At 38.7% G+C, this 22,036-nt stretch overlaps 2 protein-coding genes across 2 annotated transcripts in view; one reads left to right on the top strand and one right to left on the bottom strand.

The window, feature by feature from the left end:
* LOC101860526 (26S proteasome non-ATPase regulatory subunit 13) overlaps positions 1 to 7,366 on the top strand; it is a gene marked incomplete at its 5' end in the record, with an annotated part of 20,617 nt that extends 13,251 nt beyond the window's left edge. The window contains 5 exon segments of the mRNA XM_005107692.3: positions 676 to 891; positions 3,392 to 3,454; positions 4,083 to 4,163; positions 4,559 to 4,675; positions 7,007 to 7,366. Coding sequence (XP_005107749.1) covers positions 676 to 891; positions 3,392 to 3,454; positions 4,083 to 4,163; positions 4,559 to 4,675; positions 7,007 to 7,102 — 573 coding nt within the window. The 3' untranslated portion in view covers positions 7,103 to 7,366.
* Positions 7,367 to 11,916: 4,550 nt separating this feature from the next.
* The window catches only part of LOC101860280 (intraflagellar transport protein 88 homolog), a 30,770-nt gene continuing 20,650 nt past the window's right edge, over positions 11,917 to 22,036 (bottom strand). The window contains exons 18-25 of the mRNA XM_013087690.2: positions 21,831 to 21,869; positions 20,052 to 20,163; positions 18,360 to 18,475; positions 17,448 to 17,566; positions 16,533 to 16,639; positions 15,328 to 15,388; positions 14,273 to 14,389; positions 11,917 to 13,933 (exon numbers count right to left, since the gene is read on the bottom strand). Of these exons, the coding sequence (XP_012943144.1) occupies positions 13,809 to 13,933; positions 14,273 to 14,389; positions 15,328 to 15,388; positions 16,533 to 16,639; positions 17,448 to 17,566; positions 18,360 to 18,475; positions 20,052 to 20,163; positions 21,831 to 21,869 (796 nt within the window). The 3' untranslated portion in view covers positions 11,917 to 13,808. The remainder of the gene's footprint in view (positions 13,934 to 14,272; positions 14,390 to 15,327; positions 15,389 to 16,532; positions 16,640 to 17,447; positions 17,567 to 18,359; positions 18,476 to 20,051; positions 20,164 to 21,830; positions 21,870 to 22,036) is intronic.

The raw sequence follows: 22,036 nt of genomic DNA, 5'->3' as shown, positions 1-22,036 counted from the left end.
AAAATCGGACTCGATTCCTCGATTCTTTTTCAGTTTTGGAATCGAGGCCTCGAGTCTTTTTGCCGTCGATCTTGCCCTGGCCTAGTACTAATCCCCCCCCCACCACGAAGAGGTGGGTCTATTTGGGGGGACTTGAGCCATTCAAGTTATTGATTTTCTCTGAGTTTGAACTATAATTTGAGTCTGTCAGTTCATATTATGAATCATGGACACCCAGACTGGTTCTTGATAGTCGAAATTCTAGTTCAAGGCCCTTCTTAACTCTCAAAGCAGGATTTATTTTTTATATAATAATGAGAGGAAAATATTACCGGTATATAATAGACTGAAATATTTAAGTCAAACAAGACCCCAGTACGACATTGAACACTGACATGTTGTTGACTGGATACATGTTTGTACGCGTGTGTACTCCCTTTTTCGAGCTGGTGAGCTAGTAATTTTTTTTCCTGAAAATATTGCTGGACACCCTGAAAATTTTACTATTACTAGTTGGTCGGTGGTGGGGAATACACATTTTCCCCTGAAAATACACATTTTCATATTTCGCCATACTCATTTCGGTTGTTTTCTGTGGTTGGCATCTCTGGCTTTGCATTTTTTTTAAATTCTGGAATGATCTTCGTGGCACTATAACTGTTTTTTCTCTCCCCCCCCCTTGTTTTTTTCCAACAGGACATGCCCACTGCTGAGCAGGCAGAGCGAGCTTTCAACATTGGCCTGGCTGCTGTAGTGGGTGAGGGAGTGTACAATTTTGGAGAACTCTTGGCTCATGACATACTGGCTGCTCTTAATGGCACCGAGCGTGAGTGGTTGGTGCAGCTGCTGTATGCCTTCAACAGTGGAGACATTGATCGTTTCAATGCTTTGAAGGATAAATGGGCTCAACAGGTTGGTGCACCAAGTGAAGGAATAACTGGCTGGAAATTGTAAATGTTCTTGTGATTTAAAAAAAAGTTATTTTAGAGTACTGTAAAACTAAAGACCAGAGAATTTCTTTGTGTCAAATCAGGTTTAGTGTAAAGAAGAGTGCTAATGGAAAAAAATAATAAAAAATGTTTTATTCATTAATAACATATGCAGAGCTGCTAACCTTTTGAAAATGGAAAAAAGGGAAACCATATTTTTAACCTTAGATGGATGTGATAAGTGGAAGTGGTTATGACATTCGACAATCGAGTGTGTAAATTAGGGAACATTAGAGCATAGGCTTGATGATTGTATCTTCAAGGTTGGTGTTCCCGAATTTGTTTGTGATGACAAATTGAATAGTGGCAATGAGGAAATGCCATTTTCAACCCTCGGAAAGGTCTATGTTGGATGCCTATGCATCATGATGGCTTGTTGTTGATTAAATACTGGTACTGTGATTTAACATTTTGAAAAAAATCAACACTTAGTCCATGATGCAGTGATTCACTGATTGCCAGGTTTTCAGCATCACTACATCCCACGCTCTCACAGGCCTTCCAGCTCCGGCTCTCAGTACACCCTCTCTTTTATTTTCACTTGTTGCTCTGCCGTGAGCCTAACTATAAAGGTTTTATAAATAAATTTTGTCTTGCATGCTTTTTAAAATCCGTGATTGCTGAAACCAAACATGGTTTTGGTAGTTGATGTTCTTCTTGCCTCTCCTCAGGCCCAGATCAGGATTCCTTTTTGTATTTTTAGGGTAAAACTAGTTAAAATTAATTGTCCGTCATACTTAAGTCACAAAGGACTTATCAGAGTCCTATTCTAGTGTCGGGAAATATGTTTTAATATAGTTTCTATTGCTATGGGCTAGGGGTTTTGAAGTCAGTTTGGCAATCACCCTGCACTCAATTCCAGATTCAATACTGAATGATAGATGCCTTGAACGATAGTCCATAGAATGATTTTTAAAAAAACCTCGCCTCATTTAATTCACACTGTTCATCTTAACTTGTGCACACCCAAACACCCCCTTCCTTTCCCATGCACCCCCTTCCTTTTCCATGCACATATATAAACACATGCGAGAGCATGGCAACAGGAACACACAGACACACACACACACATGTGCATGCACAAACAAGTTTTCAAAATATAATTACCCAATATCACGGAAAGCAAGCGCGTTCGATGGGGCAACGATCATCCTTTTTTTTCCTCTTTGTCTTTGTACTACCTGATTTTGGGCCAAACTACCTGAAAATGACCCTGAATCTACCTGAAATGGGAACTTTGAGGTAGGCAGCCCTGCCTACCTGTCACTCTCAGCCTCCCGGTTGGGCCCTAGATCTAAATTCTACATCTAATTAATATGAATCACCCCGAACTCTTGCTACAAAGTGTTTATCAATATTTGATTCATCTGGTTTGTCATTTGCTTGTTCTTGTTAAATCCATCGTTATTTCCGTTTTCAAACTCAACTGTGTTGTTTTTCAACAAGTCGAGACACCTTCAAAGTGACGGAAACGTGATTGCTTTTCTATCGTCTCTAATACTTAAACTACGAAAACAAAAAATTTTGTTTCGGTATCAAACGGAAGAAAAAATATTTTGCAATAACTATGTAAAACAAAACCTCGGCCCCAGAGTCTCATTAAGGCTCGCCTTTGTTTCTAAAGACGCCTGGTCGAAGCGGGTGATTCCGGGCAAGTTAGGGTGTAATGTGTTGAGGTTCATTTTTTGCATTTTTTTGTTTTTGCATAGATTGTCTTCTTGCTGTTTTGGCCTATTTGATGTGTTACTCTTCCAGTGCTGGGGCAATGATGTGCAAATCTTTTTAGAATCATAGTGATAATGTTTTTTCTGGGACAGTGTTCCTCTCACCATTTTGGCTGGTAAATCAAATGCTCTGCTTTCAAGAAGAGCACTAAACCAGCAGAAGCTGAGACAGGATTGACGATTGTGCATATGCATAGCATGAACTTGTTGAGTTGTGATTTTTAGGCTTATGTTATAGTTATACCAAGAGAAGGGTTCAATGCTAATACATAAACTACTGAACGTAAAGGAAGGCTTGTTCGAATGGGGTAAAAATTCATATTTGAGCACTTGTAAAATGGTCACATGATACACAAATGTTTTCCGGGAAGCTGAGAAATTTTGGAATATTATTGGGTCTGTTGGGATAGTAAGAAAGTAATCATGTATTGCTGCCTTTGTTGGGGTTGCAGATGGTGGTTGGCGGGTGTTCTGCTGGTGAGGTTTGTTCCTTCTTCCCTATCAAACATCTATGTGGTCCTTATAATATCTCTCCCCCTTCTTTTGTTTGTATGTTACACCTTTAATCTTCTGCACTTATTTGACCAATTTATGTTGCAAGTGCTGTAAAACTCTAAAAACCAAACCCTCTAGGGTTAGGATGTGTGCAATATAACTATGCAGTTGTTTAATATAGTCATCATGTTTTATCTCACCTAGCCTGATCTGAAGGCTGCTGAGCTGGTGATGAGAAACAAGATCAATTTGCTGTGCCTGATGGAGGTGAGTTCAGGGATTCTATAGAGTTCAAGCTGTTTTGTTCCTCAGATTTTTTTTTTTACTTGTCTGAGTCCTGAGGGTCTTAAAGATTAAAAAAAAAAAAGTACCTGCACAACTTCTAAGCCTTGGGTTTTTTATCGTGGTATTTCAAACCATCACCCTGATTAGGGTACGTTTGTTGTCTTCTTTCCCTTATTTATGCTCATGACATTGTTTTACACTATAAAATGGCAAGAAAAAAAAAATAAATTTAATTGCATTTCATTTGCATTCCAAGGAAATTTTATTTATTTTTCCATAGCAAAAATTTTTAGGAGTATGTTATCATTCTCTCTCAGTTCCCCATAGTCATTATCACATGAACATGCTTTACTGTTGCGAGATCTAAGCTACATTGGAGATTGATTCTAAGCTCTTAATACGATTCCTGAATGAAAAATTGTTCAATCCATTTCCTCAGATTTTTTGTGTTTGTTGGCATAATATTGTGCCTTTTTTTTGTCTTTGGAGATAGCTATGGTAATGCATCAAGATGTTAATAATTTGGTCTTGAGAACAATTTTAGCAATCTGAAATTGAATTCAGCGTTTCTATTGGAGGGTTATAATTTATTCTTCTGGATTTATTACAGATGACATTCCAGCGTCCAGCCACTGACCGTCAACTGACATTTGAAAATATTGCAAAGACGGCCAAGATCAACAAAAATGATGTAAGATGACTTTTATGTCGTAAAGTAACCATTGTTTGAGGACCTTTCTTTGCTTTTTCATGGTACTGTTTTTAGTGAATGGAGCACAAGCTATATACATAATTCTGTGCAGAATGTGGGATTTCTGTTGTCATGCAATTTACATGGAGAATTTTTTTTTTTTAACTTGATGTTGTAATTCAATAATCTGTGATTTCTGCTTGACAAAGTCATTAAAAAAATGTAATTATAGGTGGAGAGATAAGGGAGCTGTTCTTTTATCCTTTATAGTGCCTTTTAGCTTTGGGGTTTGGAACCATGTCGATTTGTTTCTTTATTTGATATTACTGCAGCTGTTTTGTCTGCAATTGGCTTTTTAAAATGTTATTTATCTCCATGTTGCTTGTTGTCCTTAGGTTGAGCTCCTGGTCATGAAAGCACTCAGTTTAGATCTGGTACGAGGCTCCATCGATGAAATTGAGCAGAAATGTCATATGACTTGGGTTCAACCTCGAGTCCTAGATCGCAAGCAGGTTTGTGCACATTTGAATCAAGGATTAAGATACAGTTGAGCACGATATCTAGAACACGTTTGAGGTTTTGACACATCCATAATATAAATTGAACAAAAAATGAAAGATATTGAAGATTATCAAGGGAAGTAAAGGTTTTATCTTCTCTGCCATCTTGAAAAGTACCTGAGGTTCTCAAGGCTCCAATTTTTCCCATCAGGCTCCAATTGTTAGAGATGATTCTAAGAAAAACTCGTATTTTTGGTCATGAAGTGGTTTGCAGGTGTGCAAGCAGCACTCGCCCTCACATTACTAGATTCAAGTTCAAGAAAGTTCTCATGCCTTGTGCACTCTGCAGCTAATGTGGGATGATGCGTTGTGATACCAGCAGTGTGTGCATATCACACTGGGCAGGGGTGAGCCTAATGGGGTCGTGTAACTTGATACTCTCGAGGATGGTGGGCGGGTTTGTGTGCGCAGGGTGATTGAATTTGAGACAATTGTGTAGACAAGATTGATCAGGGTTTTCAAGATGAGCCGTTTGATACATCCGTTTGAGTGTTTGATAATACATTGCTGCCAATACACCAACAAATATAACGGTTCTGCTGCGGAATGGCATATTGTTCGAGCTATCTGTGAATTTGAGTCTTTGTTTTCAAGTTATCTGTGCTCAGTTGTATCTGTTTTTAGAAAAACACACACTCTCTCTCTCTCTGTGTCTCTCTCTCTCTCTGTGTCTCTCTCTCTTTCTTTTTCTCTCTCTTTCTCTTTCTCCCCCGTGGATGGTTGGAGGGCGCCACTAGTAGGTTCTACCTCTTATAATCCCTCTGGTTTTTATGTTTCACTCTTTTCCTGCCTTAAATGGGCATTATTGTGTTGATTTGTTTTTCTTTACTCAAACACCAATTCATTCCAAATTACCATACTGTTTTTTTATACATATATTTGTCTCTGTTGATTGCTAGCTGGATGTCCTGAGGAGGCTGAAAATGTGGTATTGTATGTTTCCCAAGGGTACAAAGTCTTGCTCTACAGAAACATGAATTGAAATCACAACTTTTTCATTGCCAGTTTGACACTCTGCCACATATTCAGCATATTCTTTCAAAAATTGATTCCTGTTACTGAAATTTGGGTATGTTGTTTGAATATAATTATTATAGTAATGTATTTCAGAACCAATATTTTTCTATTGAGACCTTTGAAGTTGGAATTGTTGTCTTTGAAATTGGAATTTTTGTCTTTATGGTATCAAACAGACCTGCCACTCATCCCGATTTAGTCGCGATATCCCGATTTTTTTCCCCAAATCTCAAAGCATCCCGACTTTCCTGATTTAAAACACGTGTATCCAGATTTTTTTGTTCCAGTCTGCTGTTTCGTCAGATTTTTCTAAAAACTTACACTGCCTTCTTCTCAATCGCGGGAAGCACCCATTGGACTTTTTGTCCGTAGGAACTCGGAGCATTATTTTACGAAATCTGGATGCTGGATGTGTTTGATCTTTGCCCGCACTCAGAATTCTCCTATGATAGCCTGATAACTGTTGCAATAGCGACATACAAATAATCAATAATATTAGTAGTTCTGCAGTTACTTTCAAAACCAGTCTTGTCCAAGGTCTAGTAACTGTGCGTTCACATCAAACACTCGGAGGAGCGACAGTTATTCTCTAATGCGGGGTGCCCAAAGCAGATCGAATCGGGTCGGTGGCAATCGCCCCTCTCTTCCCTTAAAAACGAACGCGTTTGTTTTTTGAGGCTACGAGTCGGGCGCGATTGGCTTGTGCCATGAGAGCTGCTTTGTGTCCTCAATCTGGCTAGCAAACCGACCTGACCCGACCCGATCCTCCAATGGGCCACTTTGTAATGCCCTGTATAACCCTTACATAACTAACTGGGCTGACTAGATTAACACACGGCCGTTGTCGTTGCTTTGGTCTGAACACAATTAAGGGATAAGAGATTTGTTGGTATGTTTTGGTCGGTTGGCCCTTGTGGTTAGCCAAGAACAACTGTCGCCCGTCCAAGTGTTTTGTGAGAACCTGTAGACACAAACACACACACACACAAACAAACAAAGACATTCGGAGGGCATATAGGCCTATATATTTATGGACACCCCTGGAAAATCTTTAAGTCAGCTTGGCTGTCACCTTGGTGATTTGCTGTTGATCCCGATTTTTTTTCACCAAATCCCTATTTTTCTCCCCCCTGAAATTCTGATTTTGAGATTTCATAGAGTGGCAGGTCTGTATTAAATCAAGTGTTTCCCATATTTAGACCCTTGAAATTGACAATTTTGTTTTTATATTATCAGATCATGTGCTTTTTCTCTCTCCCCTTACAGATTGCCAGCATGCAGGGCAGACTGAATCTACTCACGAACGACATCTCCCAGATGGAGACTTTGTTGGAGATTCATGCCCAAGACATCCTCACTTAAGCACCATTTACAGACACGCTCATGAAAGTCATCCACTTCCTCAATCATCTATTTTTTTTGCCCTTTTCAGTTTGATATTGAATGCACTCTGTGAACTCTTTGTCCATGCGTAAGGGGAAAGACTGTTTTTCGGCAAAAGGATTCATACTGAACTGTGGTTATAGCGCTTTGTCGAAAGGTTTCATCTTCATCATTTCACCACCAATTTCATTGTCATTAAATTGCGAAAATGTTTTGTTATTATGTGTTTTAAATCTAGAAAAATTGATGCAAGGGAAAAGAATTAACTCAGTTTTAGAGTTCCTCTCTTCTTAGATTTCACTGAAAACTCGGAAGAAATCTCTTTGTTTTCTACATCGTTCATTTTGCAGAGGACTCTGTACACAATGAATTTCGTGAAAACGTAATGTGTGGGATTTTTGTTCTGTGGACTTGTTTATCACCACAGTTCCATGTACACAGACAAACTCTGAGGCTTACGTATTTATAAGTTTGTGCAAAACTTTTGTTCTTGAAAATGCCTGCATAAATGATCCATACTTCATGGCAACTTTCAAGTTTGAATACAAGTTTCATTTTCCTCATCAGAAATAGTGTGCATTTTGTTATTGTGTTCATGTGTTTTTGTTGGATCTTTATGTGGACGCACAAACTCAAACAAACATATTATATATATACATATTCTTAATTCGAATAGTTATAAATATATATGAGGGCTGTCCTAAAAATTATGTAAACAATGATAACTCAAAATGGAATGCATTGATTTTTAATGTGTAAATGCTGCATAGCACGAGTACCTGGTGCAATACCTTCCCAAAACCGCAGGCATTATCCTTGACTGCACTAATGAATGGTGGAGGCAGAAAGATTGGCCTCCATCTTTAAAAAGTGGTTAAAGTCAGAGGTTAGAGGTGTTATGAGATTTTTGATTGAGAAAGGGAGAAATCAAACTGAAATTCATCTTGAATTTGTTTCTGTATGGTAGATGTAATGAGCGAAAAACAGGCTTATCAATGGTGTAGCATGATAAGAGAGGTTGTTCTAATCTTGTAGGTGATCCAGGCAGTGGGTACCCTCAGTCTTCTGTGACAGAGAAGTACATTGCAGGTGCTGTTGTTTCGATTTGTGAGAACAGGAGGCTGAAATTTTGTTATAATTTGGCTGATGATCTTGACGTCCTGAAGACTGTTGCTCATACTCATAGAATAGTGTATGATTATGAAGAGTTTGGATACCATAAAGTTTCAGCTTGCTTGGTGCAAAAACAGCTGTTGTGTTAGATGATCACGAGGTGCAATTTATGGAGGCCTGTCGGACTCGTTTGTAATAGTAAAAGGATGGCATTGATGGCCAAATGGGACCTGTCGGTGCAACCCACAACCCCAGAGATGCAGCAGGAGTCGACAGCCTGGAATCCCCTTCATTACTAGTGCTCTAAAAGCTCAAGGTTCAGCAAAGAAACTAGCGGCAACCTTTTTCTGGGACGTATAGTATTGGTATAGGGTGTATTGGTTTTAGACGTTCTGCCTCATTGAAGTGGGAGAACATAAAGTAATGGTAGCCGATTTAAGTCACATAATCACAATGCACCGTAAGTTTTACAGTGGGTGTCACATTCAACGAGAAGTCGGCTCCAACGAGGCTATCCTTAATCCCCGATTTTTTCATATATATGTCTCTTTGTAAATGTACGTCGGCTCCAACGAGGTTGCAAACAGACCGAAGTCGCTTTCAACAAGGTCGCGATAACCAAATAAAAGCAATTAGCGGCCCCAAAAGCAAAGAATTTTTCTCCTTTGACTCCATCTAACGCGAAGCACAAGGCCCATCCTCGATTCCTAACACATTGTATTGCTGGATCTAGTGTACCTCCTAATATTGGCCCAAAAGCCAAGAGGATGGGCGAGGGTTAGCCTATGGAGGGGATGGGCGGGAACGCGATACGGGCTGTGTGAAACTGGACAAACTCTGGATGGGTACGTCTAGATCGAGACCTTCATTAAAAAAAAAAATTCTTTTCTTCCCGCGGTCAGAAAATCCAAGCTCCCGGCTTTACTTTTTGTAGACATCTAATCTAGGCCTAGGCGTGAGAGGGTATGTTTCCACAAGAGAAGTGTTCTGGAAAAAAATATTTTTAAATGCAGAAATGACGGTCAGAACACAGCTCAAACACACGCACACTGATGCTGTTTGAGATTTTCGTCATCAAGGGGAACAACTGTTTTAATTACTGGTATTGGTACTTTACTTTTTACTTTTTCATCCTCTGTTGCCGTTAAGCGTCGAGGGGAGATGCAGTTTTCTATGGTGGTAGGCCAGCTAAGCAGCTCTTTCAGTTGTGATGTTATGTTTTCTTAGGGTTTCCTTGACACCCTCGATCCACCTTTTGTGTGGCCTTCTTCTTCCTTTATAGCCTGAGTTCTTGGTGTTGTAGGCTCTCGAGGCTGGCACACTGGTATTGGTATGTCGTGTGATATATTAACTTGTCTCCTTTCTTTTCTTTAGCCTTAGTCACGTTCAACGAGAGGTCGGATCCAACGAGGACAACTAGCCGGTCCCGGCAACCTCATTGAATGCGACACCCACTGTATTATAAAAATTATCAATAATATAGTACGATTTCTACTAGCGCAGAGAGACACGGCCTACTCTCTGCACCAATCGGGGGATTGGTGACAGCTTATTTTATAGGAAAGACATTTTGATTCCAACTCCTGTTTGGTGCAAAGGAGTGGGCCGTCACTGGATGTGTGATGTTATAGGGCTGGACCGGGCACTTTTTCAACTCTATTATCTCAACAAGGAAACGTAGACAAAATTTGATCAGATATTTTTAATCAATCACTCCGAGCAGAATTTAAATACTGAAGTAGGCCTATTTAGAAAACCCCCCAGTAATAAATAATTTTTAAAATCCACTAATTTCTAGTTAACTGTTTGAGGGCCTACGCGATATTGAGAAGTGTGCTCTCTATCTGTGTTGTGTATGTGTGTGTAATGACTGTTTCATTAGATGTTCAAGAAGCAGTTTGTTCTCATATTTTGTTACCATTTTAACTTGCCAAATCTAGATATAGCTCAGCGGGACAGCTTCTACCCTTGGAAAGGTCGACCCAGAGTGAACATGCCACCGATGTGCCGAAATATACTCGGTGGCCTCTCTGTGAGCATCCTAACACTAAACAAAGAGAGGCCTGTGTAAAAAAAGACCTGGTCGTTTAAGAAAGAGCATCATCTTGCAGCATGACAATGTGATATCGCTTACACTTACACTACCACCCCTTTTGTGTCATCACTTCCTGATCCATACCTTCATGTTCAAACAACCACATATACATGCACAAAGACAAATAGAATTTACAAACTTCAACCCAACTGCAGCGCCACACTGTCTGTCTGGTCTTACACCCAATGACTCAGCACCCACCCTCACAAACATTCAGGGAAATTTTTGTGCCTTACAACTTACACTAACGTACACTACAGGTAATGTGTGATGATGCATCTTGATACCAGCAGTGTCGAAGTACGAGAAAGGAAAAGAGGGTTTTGGTGGGGGATTGGTAAGTGTTTTACAGTGCTCGCAACTGCATTTAAAGGTCATACACCAAACATTTTTAGTTGGCAAGAAATTTTGGATTTTGTCCAGGTGGCGACCGAAGCCTACTCTTATAATCGATTTTCGACCACCAAGGAAGGGATCTTTAATGTGCGCAACTTGCACACGGGACCTCCGAGATTTTTTGTCATTGACCGAGAAGGCTAGGTGTAGATCTAGATCTTTCCTACCCTAAGATCAGGGGTGGTGTGGCTGAAAGACAGCAGTAAGGAGCCAAGGAGAAGCAGTAGAAAGGCTGCAGAAAGAGTTACGAGCCCTGAGGAGGGGGCAAAGGAGTTGAGGGCAGAAAGTGGAGACAAAAGCAGACGACAGAACATTGTTAGAGAGCAGGAAAGGATGTGAAAGGAGAACATTTTTTAGAAGATAACTTTCCGTCGCTATGTGGATTCGAACCCTGGACCTATTGACAATTTATTTTTTAAAAAGCAACATTGTTCTTACTTCAGATCACGATCATCATGACAATATGATTATGAGCAACACTGGTCAAAGCATGACCCACCCACCCCACTCGTGTAATCTCTTCCCGATCCACAGGGCCTACCTTTACGTTTCATCAACAGCCACACACACACACAAGAACACTTTTGCACACAATTCACACCTCACACGGACCAATGCAAGTGCTACATTGACCATCTTCAATCATCATACGTTACCACCCAGCACCCACCCTCACACATGACTAGACTGAAGGAAGGCCTAGTGCTTTATGTACACTACAGGTAATGTGCCATGACGCATCTTGGTACCAGTCAGCGGTGTGGGTGTATCATGTTCCTTGGGGGCGAGACTGGTGGGCTCGTGGAAATCTGACAGGCCTACAGTTGACGATTGTGTTTGTTTTGCTTTATGCCCACAGAATGATTTCAATATTTGCAATTTGAGACAATTGTGAGGAAAAATGTAACCCCTTTTTTTTTTAGACGAGCTGTTCGACAAGTTGACATATAGATCCGTATGGGTATTTTAGAAAACAGAGTTACCAATACAAAGAAATTTTTAGAGCTGTTCCATTAGAAATGGCTGTAATTTCTAATTTTGTGTGTTTACGTTTACTGTGCCCAACTGTAGTGCCAGTAGGCCCTACTTTATGTGGAAATTAGAAATCATGATTCCATTAACTTAACAGTTAGGTAAAGTTTCAAATATAAGACAATTGCAATTTTCAAAAAATTAAAACCATCACACATTTTCCAATGATATCACAGTTTTATTTTTAATCACAAAAATGGAGCATAATAAACACAATAAAAATAAAATAAAAGCCTGTTCGGTTATTCTTTGTCACCTTTCATTTGCAAGGTTTAAGGCTTAAGGTATCGTATTGTTAATAAGCCAGATGTACTTTTAAAAAGAGTGCACATTAATTTTTATTCAAGTTTAAACATTCATGATGGAGAACTGATAATAAATTTAAGAATAGACAAAAGTAAAAAAAAAAAAAGGAAAGCTACTAAATGTTGAGACTTGTGTTGCATAATATCAGCCTGCCAGTGACACACATTCTAATTTTATTTCAGTGTAACTTCTTACGAAACTGCTGAAAAGGAGCAATTAGTCCCCAAACGGAGGGTCTAAATGTGAAAGTCATAAGCGAGACAAGAAAAATGCAGAAACTCTTCCACCCCCCTCCCCCCAACAGAGTTGTTGGCTTATGTCGTAACCAAACGGTGCCATAGCTGCTGTCTGCTTTCAATTTTTTACTGGCATCAATGTCAAAACAGGCCATAGCAGAGTGCAGCAGAAGGTACATAGTGTAACATAGCACTGCTGAATAAAGAAAACATGCTGCGAAAACACTGTGGCAACTGAAACTTATTACAATGCAACGGAAGTCACTGTCAAGTCTTTTCACTGCAGTGTGTCCCCTTAAATTCTACAACTTCATTCTCCTAATCTGATTATATCTCCCCCCAATATTGTCTGTCAAAAACAAATTGTAAGCTTTATCCCCCCATCCACCCACAATAAGCTGGTAATAAATAATAATAATACATTATATCAGAAAATGGACGGATCATAAGGAGTGTGATATACACAGAATGTTGACTGTAGACTCTGTCACTCGTTCATAAACACAAATATCTCGTAGCCTAGAAAATTCTCAGATGTCAAGTGAATAGTAAGCCATATATCATCGCGTAGAGGACACAGCTTTTTAAAATTTAAAAATAACGGCTCCAAAGCCGCCTTGCATCTTATCCATGAGAAACAAAATTACCCCTACCCCCCCCCCAACAAATTATAAATGAATCTGTGCGACTTATTTGTACAACAAGGATGACGCAATTGAGATGAATGATGATAAGAAACCTTTTCATCAGTGACAATGCAGAGTTTTAACAATTTTAAGTTTTTCAAAACATTTTCATTTATAATTTTTACAAATTCATCAGTATTTTAACTCTTTTGCTTTGCCTTTCTATGAATAAAATGGGCAGCTTTAAGGTAAGGTACTTGCCATGAAAGAGCGGTATGTCTTATCCATTGAACATGATATCATTTATACCAAAATTTTGGCCCTCAAGTCTACCTGCACCTTATCCATGCATGTGTCCTACTTGTGATGCTATACGGTACCCTTAAACTATAGAAAAGAAAGTGAAATCCCCATTAACATTCTGCAACTACAGTATTTTCTTCAACATAGCAACCTGATGTATCAGGTTCAGCAAATTATGCTTGTGACAAACAGCGAACTTCAGTAATCCATTACGCTATAAATGAGATCTACATTACATGGTACCAGGAAATTATCCTAAATAATCAGAGCAAAATTTCTTGAACTATCTTAAAAATCACGTTCTGACACAAACTAATAGTAGTATCCTAATAAACAAATGAAAGTAAACCATAAGTGCTGATTTATCACAAGCTGTCCTTTCATCAGCAATGATATCGGATAAATTCACTTGAAATTATGGGAAATCTCAGTCTACTTTATACAAACACTCTGTTTTCCAATTATTCAAGCTTGTTGCAACAGTTTTACAGTGCTAAGAAGATAGAATGAATTTTGAAATCCTTTCATTGCTAGACGTATCTGCAAACATGCACAGGGTAGAGAGTACATTTTGTCCCCTACTCTGGTAGCAAGTCTTCCCCAAGTTCTTCATCTCCAAATTCATCCTCAAGTGGGTCTTTCCTTCTGGCAGCTGTTTTTGGACGTTCTGCTTGTGGGCCTAGTGGGTCTGAGTACGATGCATCTGGAAAGAAAAATCATTAGGTTTACGACGTGATTTACTTTGCAGTTGAATGCCCTACTGCACAGAGATTAGTTCACAAGGTCCATACACGGGACACATGTCTAAGAGAAAACATTCCAAGAATGACAGAAAAGTTTGAATTCTTCTGAAAAGGGTCGCATGTTTTACATACTTGACCTAGGGAATCAGTCAGCATAACCGCAAAAGGCACACAAGTGTTAAAACATCAAAATGATTCATACCTTTTACTCGAGAGTAAACATTGAAACTCAGAAAGAAAACAGGAAACAAAATCAATCTGTGTCAAACATGTTAAAATTCGACAAAAATGAAACAAACCTATTTCTTGGGGTTGGCTTGACTGATATGGTCCTTGAGTATCTCCGTCATTCAAATTTGGCCTTGCTCGTTGCCTGTGAGAGGCTCTCCCCCCAGCACTTCCATCACGGTCTAAATCTGAAATATCAGACAGAAAATGTAGGCATAGGAACCAGCTGTCCAGGACTTCTATGATTCCACTACTACTATCATCATTCAACAGAACAAATCAATTCAGTATAAGGACAAACTTCAAGTAAAACAAACTAAAAGGCTTTGAGCAACAAGGACTATTCATGAGCTAAATATCAGAATAAACAATTTTATGGGGTGTTGTACTCAACCATGTAAAAAATACCAGTGCACGAGTCATTTAGGCCTATGTTTTCCCCCCAAAAGCTAACAAAAGATTGTGAATGTTAATCTGATTCTCCTCTGTGAATATCTTGACCACAAGACCAATTAAAATGTATAAGAATCACGACGCGGTGATATCATGCGCTCATCAATTTTTGTGCATGTGGAATTATTGGTATCATCTTAAAATGTGTTCACTTATCTTATTTTTGATGAAAAATACCTGTCTATTTTGAGCAGAAGTGAAGATATGATTCACTTGGTTTCAGCGGTAAAATTTAAAAAAAAAAATGACCCCAAATTTTGGTAACTTTAATAGCTAGAGAGTCCTTGAAAACTGAAAAACTACATATTTTGAGCTTTCATCAACTTTTCCAATATAATTCACATGGAAATGTGTATTTATTTGGACATAAAAGGGTTGAAAAAACCCCCCAAATTTGATTAAAATAGCGAAACTGGCGGGAAAATGCATGTTTCTCCAATTTTGACATTTTGATGAGCGCCTGATTTCTCCACGAAGCCTCAAATATGAGATATTGTGTAGATGGTCGGTCAGTTCCAAATACAGTTTGCAAATGTATGAAACATCTGCTTCTTTCAAAGAGTGAAGTTTTGATACATAAATTTGTGGCACTTGCTTCACAAATAGGTCATATAGAGTTTTTAAAAATACAAACAAGGCTCTCAGTTGATTGAGAAAACGACACAGCACTCACCACTGCCAGCACTTCCCTCTCTCCGTCGGCCGCTGCCTCTGCGTCCTGCACTTGTCGCCCTCTGAGGGACACCAAGATCAAACATTAGTCTTGCATTTGCACAGCATGAGAATGGGTTACATTAATCCTGTCAGTACATCGTGTTTTACAATCATATCCATACAACGAGGGCATAGCAGTCTGTCAAAATGATTTTTTTGAGAAATACTGAAAGTTTCAAAGAGATCGTCGTACTAGAAGTATTCTAAAATGTGAAGAATACTACCCTGGGGGTACAAAATGACCCCAGCGTGTACAGATAGGGTTAAACTGGGAAGAGATTATTATGCACTATTATATAGCGACACGGCATAGTAGTACAGGGGAGATCACTTCACAGCCTCGAACAACCATATACCTGCCCTGGCATCTCACTGAATAGCTGTGCAGGTGATAATGGTTCAAATCCCCAATTGGGCATTCTTGAAAGTGAGTTGCTTGATAAGTTTATATATATGGCTTTCCACTCACTTCACTCAAACCTTAGAGTGATGAACATCAATTCTGAGGCTCTGATTCTTTAACAACTTTATTGTGATTGCAGTGGTTACAAATCCAAACCAAAGCGAAGAAGTTTGACATATCAGGTGCTTATAAGACACAATACAAGCCCTACATTACAAAAATTTCTAGTTTGACTGACTGATTAACAGAACAAAATCTACACATGCATTTTAATAGAGACCCTCCACCAAAAACAAAGTACTAGTAATCAACACAAACCCAAATTGTATTGAAGATAAAATAATTTACTAATTGTCACAGAGATTTAAAAACACAAAAACTTATAGTAATTGCAAAACTCATGAAACTAACAGGCTCCAATGCTGAATGTCCCTCAGCGACTTTTAATTTTAGTTTAAGTTCGAGTTTTAAGGCATTTGTAACACAAACAGGTCATATAAGGGCAGAAGATTAAAGGTATTACAAGAGAATAACATACAAAGAAAAGAAAGAGGAGAGAGGAGGAGAGATAAGGATGATAGATGTTTGACAGGAAAGAAGTAGCAAACCACACCAGAGCACCCTCCAACCACCCACAAGTCAAGTGAGCATTCCATCAGAGGGGATATATGATCAAAATAAGAACTACGTTACATCACAGTCAAACCCAGAGAGAAACCAACCAAACATGAGAACAGGGAAACAACTGCCACGACCCTGACCTGTTCTCTCAGCTCTTTGTTTTTCTCAGCCTTCTTGAGCTTTGTCGCGTACTCTTGAGCATCATTCAAGCCCAGATCTGTGCACAGTCGCACCAGGAACTTGAGGCCTGCCAGGAAGGGAAGAAGAGATCAAATTGTTTACCTCATTCAAAAGTCAATTCAAATTATGTTTGCTCTTAAACTCAAGAGATACATAAAAATTTATATATTTTTTATTTCCATGTGAATTATATTGGAAAAGTTGATGAAAGCTCAAAATATGTAGTTTTTCAGTTTTCAAGGACTCTCTAGCTATTAAAATTACCAAAATTTGGGGTCATTTTTTTATTTTATTTTTACCGCTGAAACCAAGTGAACTTACCTCTTTGAATCATAATATCTTTCATTTTTCTGTTCAGGGCAGGTCCCTGCACTGTGTGGTTTGCATATATATGAGCAATTGTTATTGTTTGATAGATGGTAAATACATAAAGATTCCTAGCGCAAATGTTTTTAAATCTAATTAAACTCACAATAACAAAAAGTAAAACCAAAGTTAAGTCCAAGAATGACAGCTGAGAAGAGGATTTTTAGACTTATTAGATATCTATATTCTGTGACCTTTGAAAAAGAGAGAGCAGGAGAAGGGTACACTCACAAACTGAAACAGCAGCGGTTTTTTTCTCTTGGGGCGGGGCGGTTTAACTGACATTGCTACAAAATGCGACTCCCTGAACGCATTACTCTATAAAGGTGTTAAATGAGAGGTGGAATTTTGTTTTTTTTGGGCTTAGAACATTTTAACAGCTTGTCAACCAGATGTCATGACTGCCTAAGCAACAGTTAATTCTGAGTTATAACCATTAAAGTTACCATTCAGTAAAATAAAAAGTAGACAGAACAAAATATTAAAAAATGCTCCTAAAGTCAACTTACACTCAACATTATCTGGGAATTTTCTGTGTATCTGCTTGTATGTCTCTAAGGCTCTCTGGTAGTTTCCACTTCTGCGATAACAGCTTGCGATCATCAGATGCCATTTGACTTGGTTTGGTCTGTAGACATGATAAGCAGAAAAAATATTTCCTCGCTGAAATGTAAGACCCTATGAGCTACAATGTTGAACATTTCAAAAACAGGGGGTCTCTGCAGTACTGTGCTGTGAAGCTGGTTGATATGTAGTTTTCACAGAAGATATTATATGCGAGCCTACCAATGAAAAAAAAAGAAAACAGACCACTTCCTGTCACCCTACCAGCTCAGTATTTCTCACGTGTATTATCTACTCATCAGATTTGCTAAAATCTTGTTTGTTTGTGCATGTGCATGTGTGGTGTGTGTTTGTATGTGTGACTGAGTGAGTGTTTGTGTGTATGTATATGCGTGTGTGTGTGTGTACGAGTGATGTGGAGAGGGAGAGAGAGAGAGAGAGGGGGAGAGAGAGAGAGAGAGAGAGAGATAGATAGATAGAGAGAGAGAGAGAGAGAGAGAGAGAGAGAGAGAGAGAGAGAGAGAGAGACAGACAGACAGACAGACAGACAGACAGACAGACAGACAGACAGACAGACAGGCAGCAATATAAATATTTTTGTATTACTACATTTTTGTGTCCCTAATCGGCATCTCATAAACAATTTCAGCATGTTAAAACTGCTCCAAAACAAAGTGAGTGTGTGTGTGAGTGTGTGTGTGTGTGTGTGTGTGTGTGTGTGTGCATGCATGTGTGAGTGCTTGTATATGCATGTGTGTATGTGTGTGTGAGTGTGTGCATATGCGTGGGGCAAAAAGACAGAAAGCCTTACACAAGGAAAAGGTGATACCTAAACAGTAGAAATGCACAAAACTCACTGGACTATAGAGGCTCTCTCAAAGTAGTGAATGGCCTTTTCACAGAACTGAGAGTCAATGTAGTAGGCTCCCAACCACTCAATCACTGGAATGTTTGAAGGGAAATGGCGATACGACTGTAGAAGAAAAACACATTTTTTTAGCATTAGGCATTCTATTTTTCCTTCCTCTTTCTACATTCTACCAATTGGAAAGGATTAGAAAAAAAAAAGAATGCAAGATTTTTAATGGCCAGCACAGCTGAAAATATACAAGACCATTCTTTTCATCTGGGAAAAAGGGGAGGGGGTGTGCCTTACAAGGGTTCAAGGGAACAATTCATTTCATTGTTACTAGCAAAGCAAGCATATGGTTGATAGCTCAGCAGGTACCAAACATTGGGTTCTATTTGCTTTACACAGCAGATTCCAGGTATTGAGGAGAGCACCTCTATTTCTGGAGTGCATCTGTTAGTAGGAATTGGTTGAATTCATGTGGCTTGGTATGCCCATCTTTGTGTAATTAGGTATGTGGACGTTCAATTTGCTCAACTCTTCATGACTTATAAAACCTCCCTTGTCCCCCAACTAATCTCTTTAGTGCATTGTAAACGTATCTCATATATATATATATGTCTTGATAATCTGCTGCCCAGTGCTGTGTAAATGAATCTCGTCCTGCATCTTATCGTTTTAGCTATGAGGTCATATCTATATATTATATATGGAGACCATTGGATGGGAAGCGTGAGTTCTATAACCAAAAACAAAGCAAAGTGTGTTGTTCTTCTTACAAACATGTTAGAGCTGACGCGTCAACATGGAACGCGTGTTAAGTCTGAGTACTTTATACTTGTTTAATTCGTTATGTCTTGTTTTACCTGAATCTTCACTGTGGATAAAACCATCTCTTCATTTCTCTTTCTATTGATAGGCTATATCATAGTTTGACTGGTAGCCCAAACTTAGGTGTGTTGTCTTTCTCACATACATTGTGTGAGACAGAACCAATGCGTAGTATCTGAGAGCTTGTTCAGTCTTCGTACCGGCACATTCAGTTTATATCTTTATTAGCTTGCTCTATGCAGATCTTGTCAATGGATAAATTCATCCCATCATCTATCTTTCTATTGGCAAAAGTTTAATTGATCAGCCTCTTACAATAACCAACAAACGTTGATTAAAGATTGTGACCTGTGACGTCTTGTGCACAGTAGAATTTTCCTTAGCATATACCTTTAGCAGTCAAGGGGTTAAAAATTCTCTGAGTGTGTGGGACACAGGTCACACACTTACAGCAAAGAATGCCCTTTTACTATATACAAAACATCTTAGGCAAATATGTTTTAAAAAAATAAATCCAGAAAAAATGACTAGTTCGTTTAACTTTACAAATATATTAGGCTGGATTTTGAAGTTACTGTAAATCATTTTCGGTGACCAGTTTCCAGTCCATTAGCTAGTTTTTATCCCCCGTCCTTTTGATTTTAATTTACTTTCATCTGTCCTGCCCAAGACGTTCATCCGTCTAAGACAACCATCTTTCGCCTCAACAATGGGTCTTGTATAATTTTGACTTTGATAACAAAATAAAAGAAGAAGGGCTTTCTAATATTTCTCTCGAATGATCTATAACACTAGACATCGTAGTACACACATACATGAACATACTATTTAATTAAAACAACAGCAAAAAACGAAGGGACTAACTCACATCAAAATAATATTGGAAGGCTTGAGACTTGTCTCCTTCATTGTCGTAGAGCTCTCCCATACGTGAAAGTACGCTGGGGTCTGAGCTCACAACACCAATCAGCTGCATGAACCTGAAATTGTGAACACATTTGTTCGTGGTAAAAGTAAGCATGTGAACATCAATCTCTGGCATATACATTTGTTCATTCGTTCGATGTAGAAAGAAGCACATGAACATCAATCTCCACGGGCTTTTTTTTTCATTCAGAGTAGACCGGGCACATTAAACCACTGGGGCTATTTGCAAGCATTTTTAAACTGCTGGGTTTACTTTATAGTCAATTATAGTTGAATTTGCGTACGCTGCGATCGTGGTCCCGATGCGAATTTTACCAGACCGCGAACGCTGCAGGAGTGGTGCTCAGTGAGTTAAACACAGAATAATTTCACAGAAAGAGCACTTGGTCCCAACAAGACAACAAACTGAGAGGTTATGTCGGCATATCATCAGTGTCCTTCCACAATCACCCAAATCATTTTCTAGGGATTTCCAATCAAAGCTCTAATTCTAAAAAAGACAGTAAGGGACATATTAGATAGTTTCCATATTTTCCATCCAGTTTAAAAAAATTGAAAAACCACAATTGCCCACAGCATGGTTCTGATAAGAGCACTTATTGGGGTTTTGAAGAACGATGCTGACGTTATTACCCATAAAACGCTATTTTCATCCGACAAAAGAGCAAACAAGTTTTGACCTCAGCATAAATTCGTAAACCAAGAGTGCAGAAGACAATGTGCATTAATCTTAAAAGTTTCACCATTTTGACGATGAACCAACAGTACTTAGTATGAAATGAGTGGAAAATGACACATGGTCTTCACAAACTTTTTAGCAAAAAGCAAAAGAACCTCTATTAGGACAAGAATTCTCCATGGCCACGACAATTTATAAAGCATACACTTATCTATTCCATATTTTGAGAGAACCTAATTTCACAGAAGATTTGAAGCATGCATTAACTAGTTGTGCTATTCGAATATCGTGCGCCAATGTTTTTTGTTTATATAGAAGTCCATCAGCAATATTTGCTATTTAGTAATCACTATTCCAAGCGTCATTCCCTGATCATACGACGACACGCATGCAGTGCAATACAAGGACGTCACATCACCATCCGCCTACTGTACAATTCCTGCAAAGCTATCAGCTGCACTTTGTCAACCATTATGAGCCCTTGAGCTATTCATGGTGTGAATAGTGAATATTGAAAAGTGATGAATACTTCTTAGAGGCACGTTTTATAACTCTTGCTTGCTCCACTTATCACTCTGTCAATTAATTATCAGGTACAAAGTATTCCTGTATTTATCTCAATGATGTTAAATATATAATATGTTGTAATTCTTTGACAGGTTGAGAGAAAGATGAAAATCCATTGTCGGTAAAGATCACATGGCATTCTGCAATGCTTCAAATACTTGTGAATAGCGGAAAAATTGTTAGTGTTGAATAGTGAAGTTGAATGAACACAGCTCTACTTTCCCCATATTATTAGGCTCTCTTGTCCAACAGTGTAAAAAAGAACTACTTTTATACCATCACATGTTTCTCCCACCCCACAAGTAAGTAAGTATCTCAATAACATATTTAATGCTACCATTTTTGTGCTCATGTTCAGGAATTATTTCTCTTGATCAACATTTGACACTCAAACCTAAAAATGGGGACACACATAAAGAACAAAAATAAAACAACAACAATAAAGGGGAAAAAAAACAAATGAAAAGAACATACCATTCAGTGGCTTGGGCTGAATCCTCCAACTTTTCATATCTTTTCAGGGAATCAAGGAAATCATCACTCAGTCTCGAAACACCAGTTTCCATATTCATATTGCTGAACATAAAAATAGCCTTTGCTTACCACTTATGAATAGTAATACTCTTCGAGAGAAGCCATAGTTTGAACTCGTTGATTTGAAACTCCTGTATTTTCATTTT

This window comes from Aplysia californica, unplaced genomic scaffold, assembly GCF_000002075.1.
Source record: "Aplysia californica isolate F4 #8 unplaced genomic scaffold, AplCal3.0 scaffold00623, whole genome shotgun sequence".
Taxonomy (NCBI): domain Eukaryota; kingdom Metazoa; phylum Mollusca; class Gastropoda; order Aplysiida; family Aplysiidae; genus Aplysia; species Aplysia californica.
This window is presented reverse-complemented; position numbering and strand designations above follow the sequence as displayed.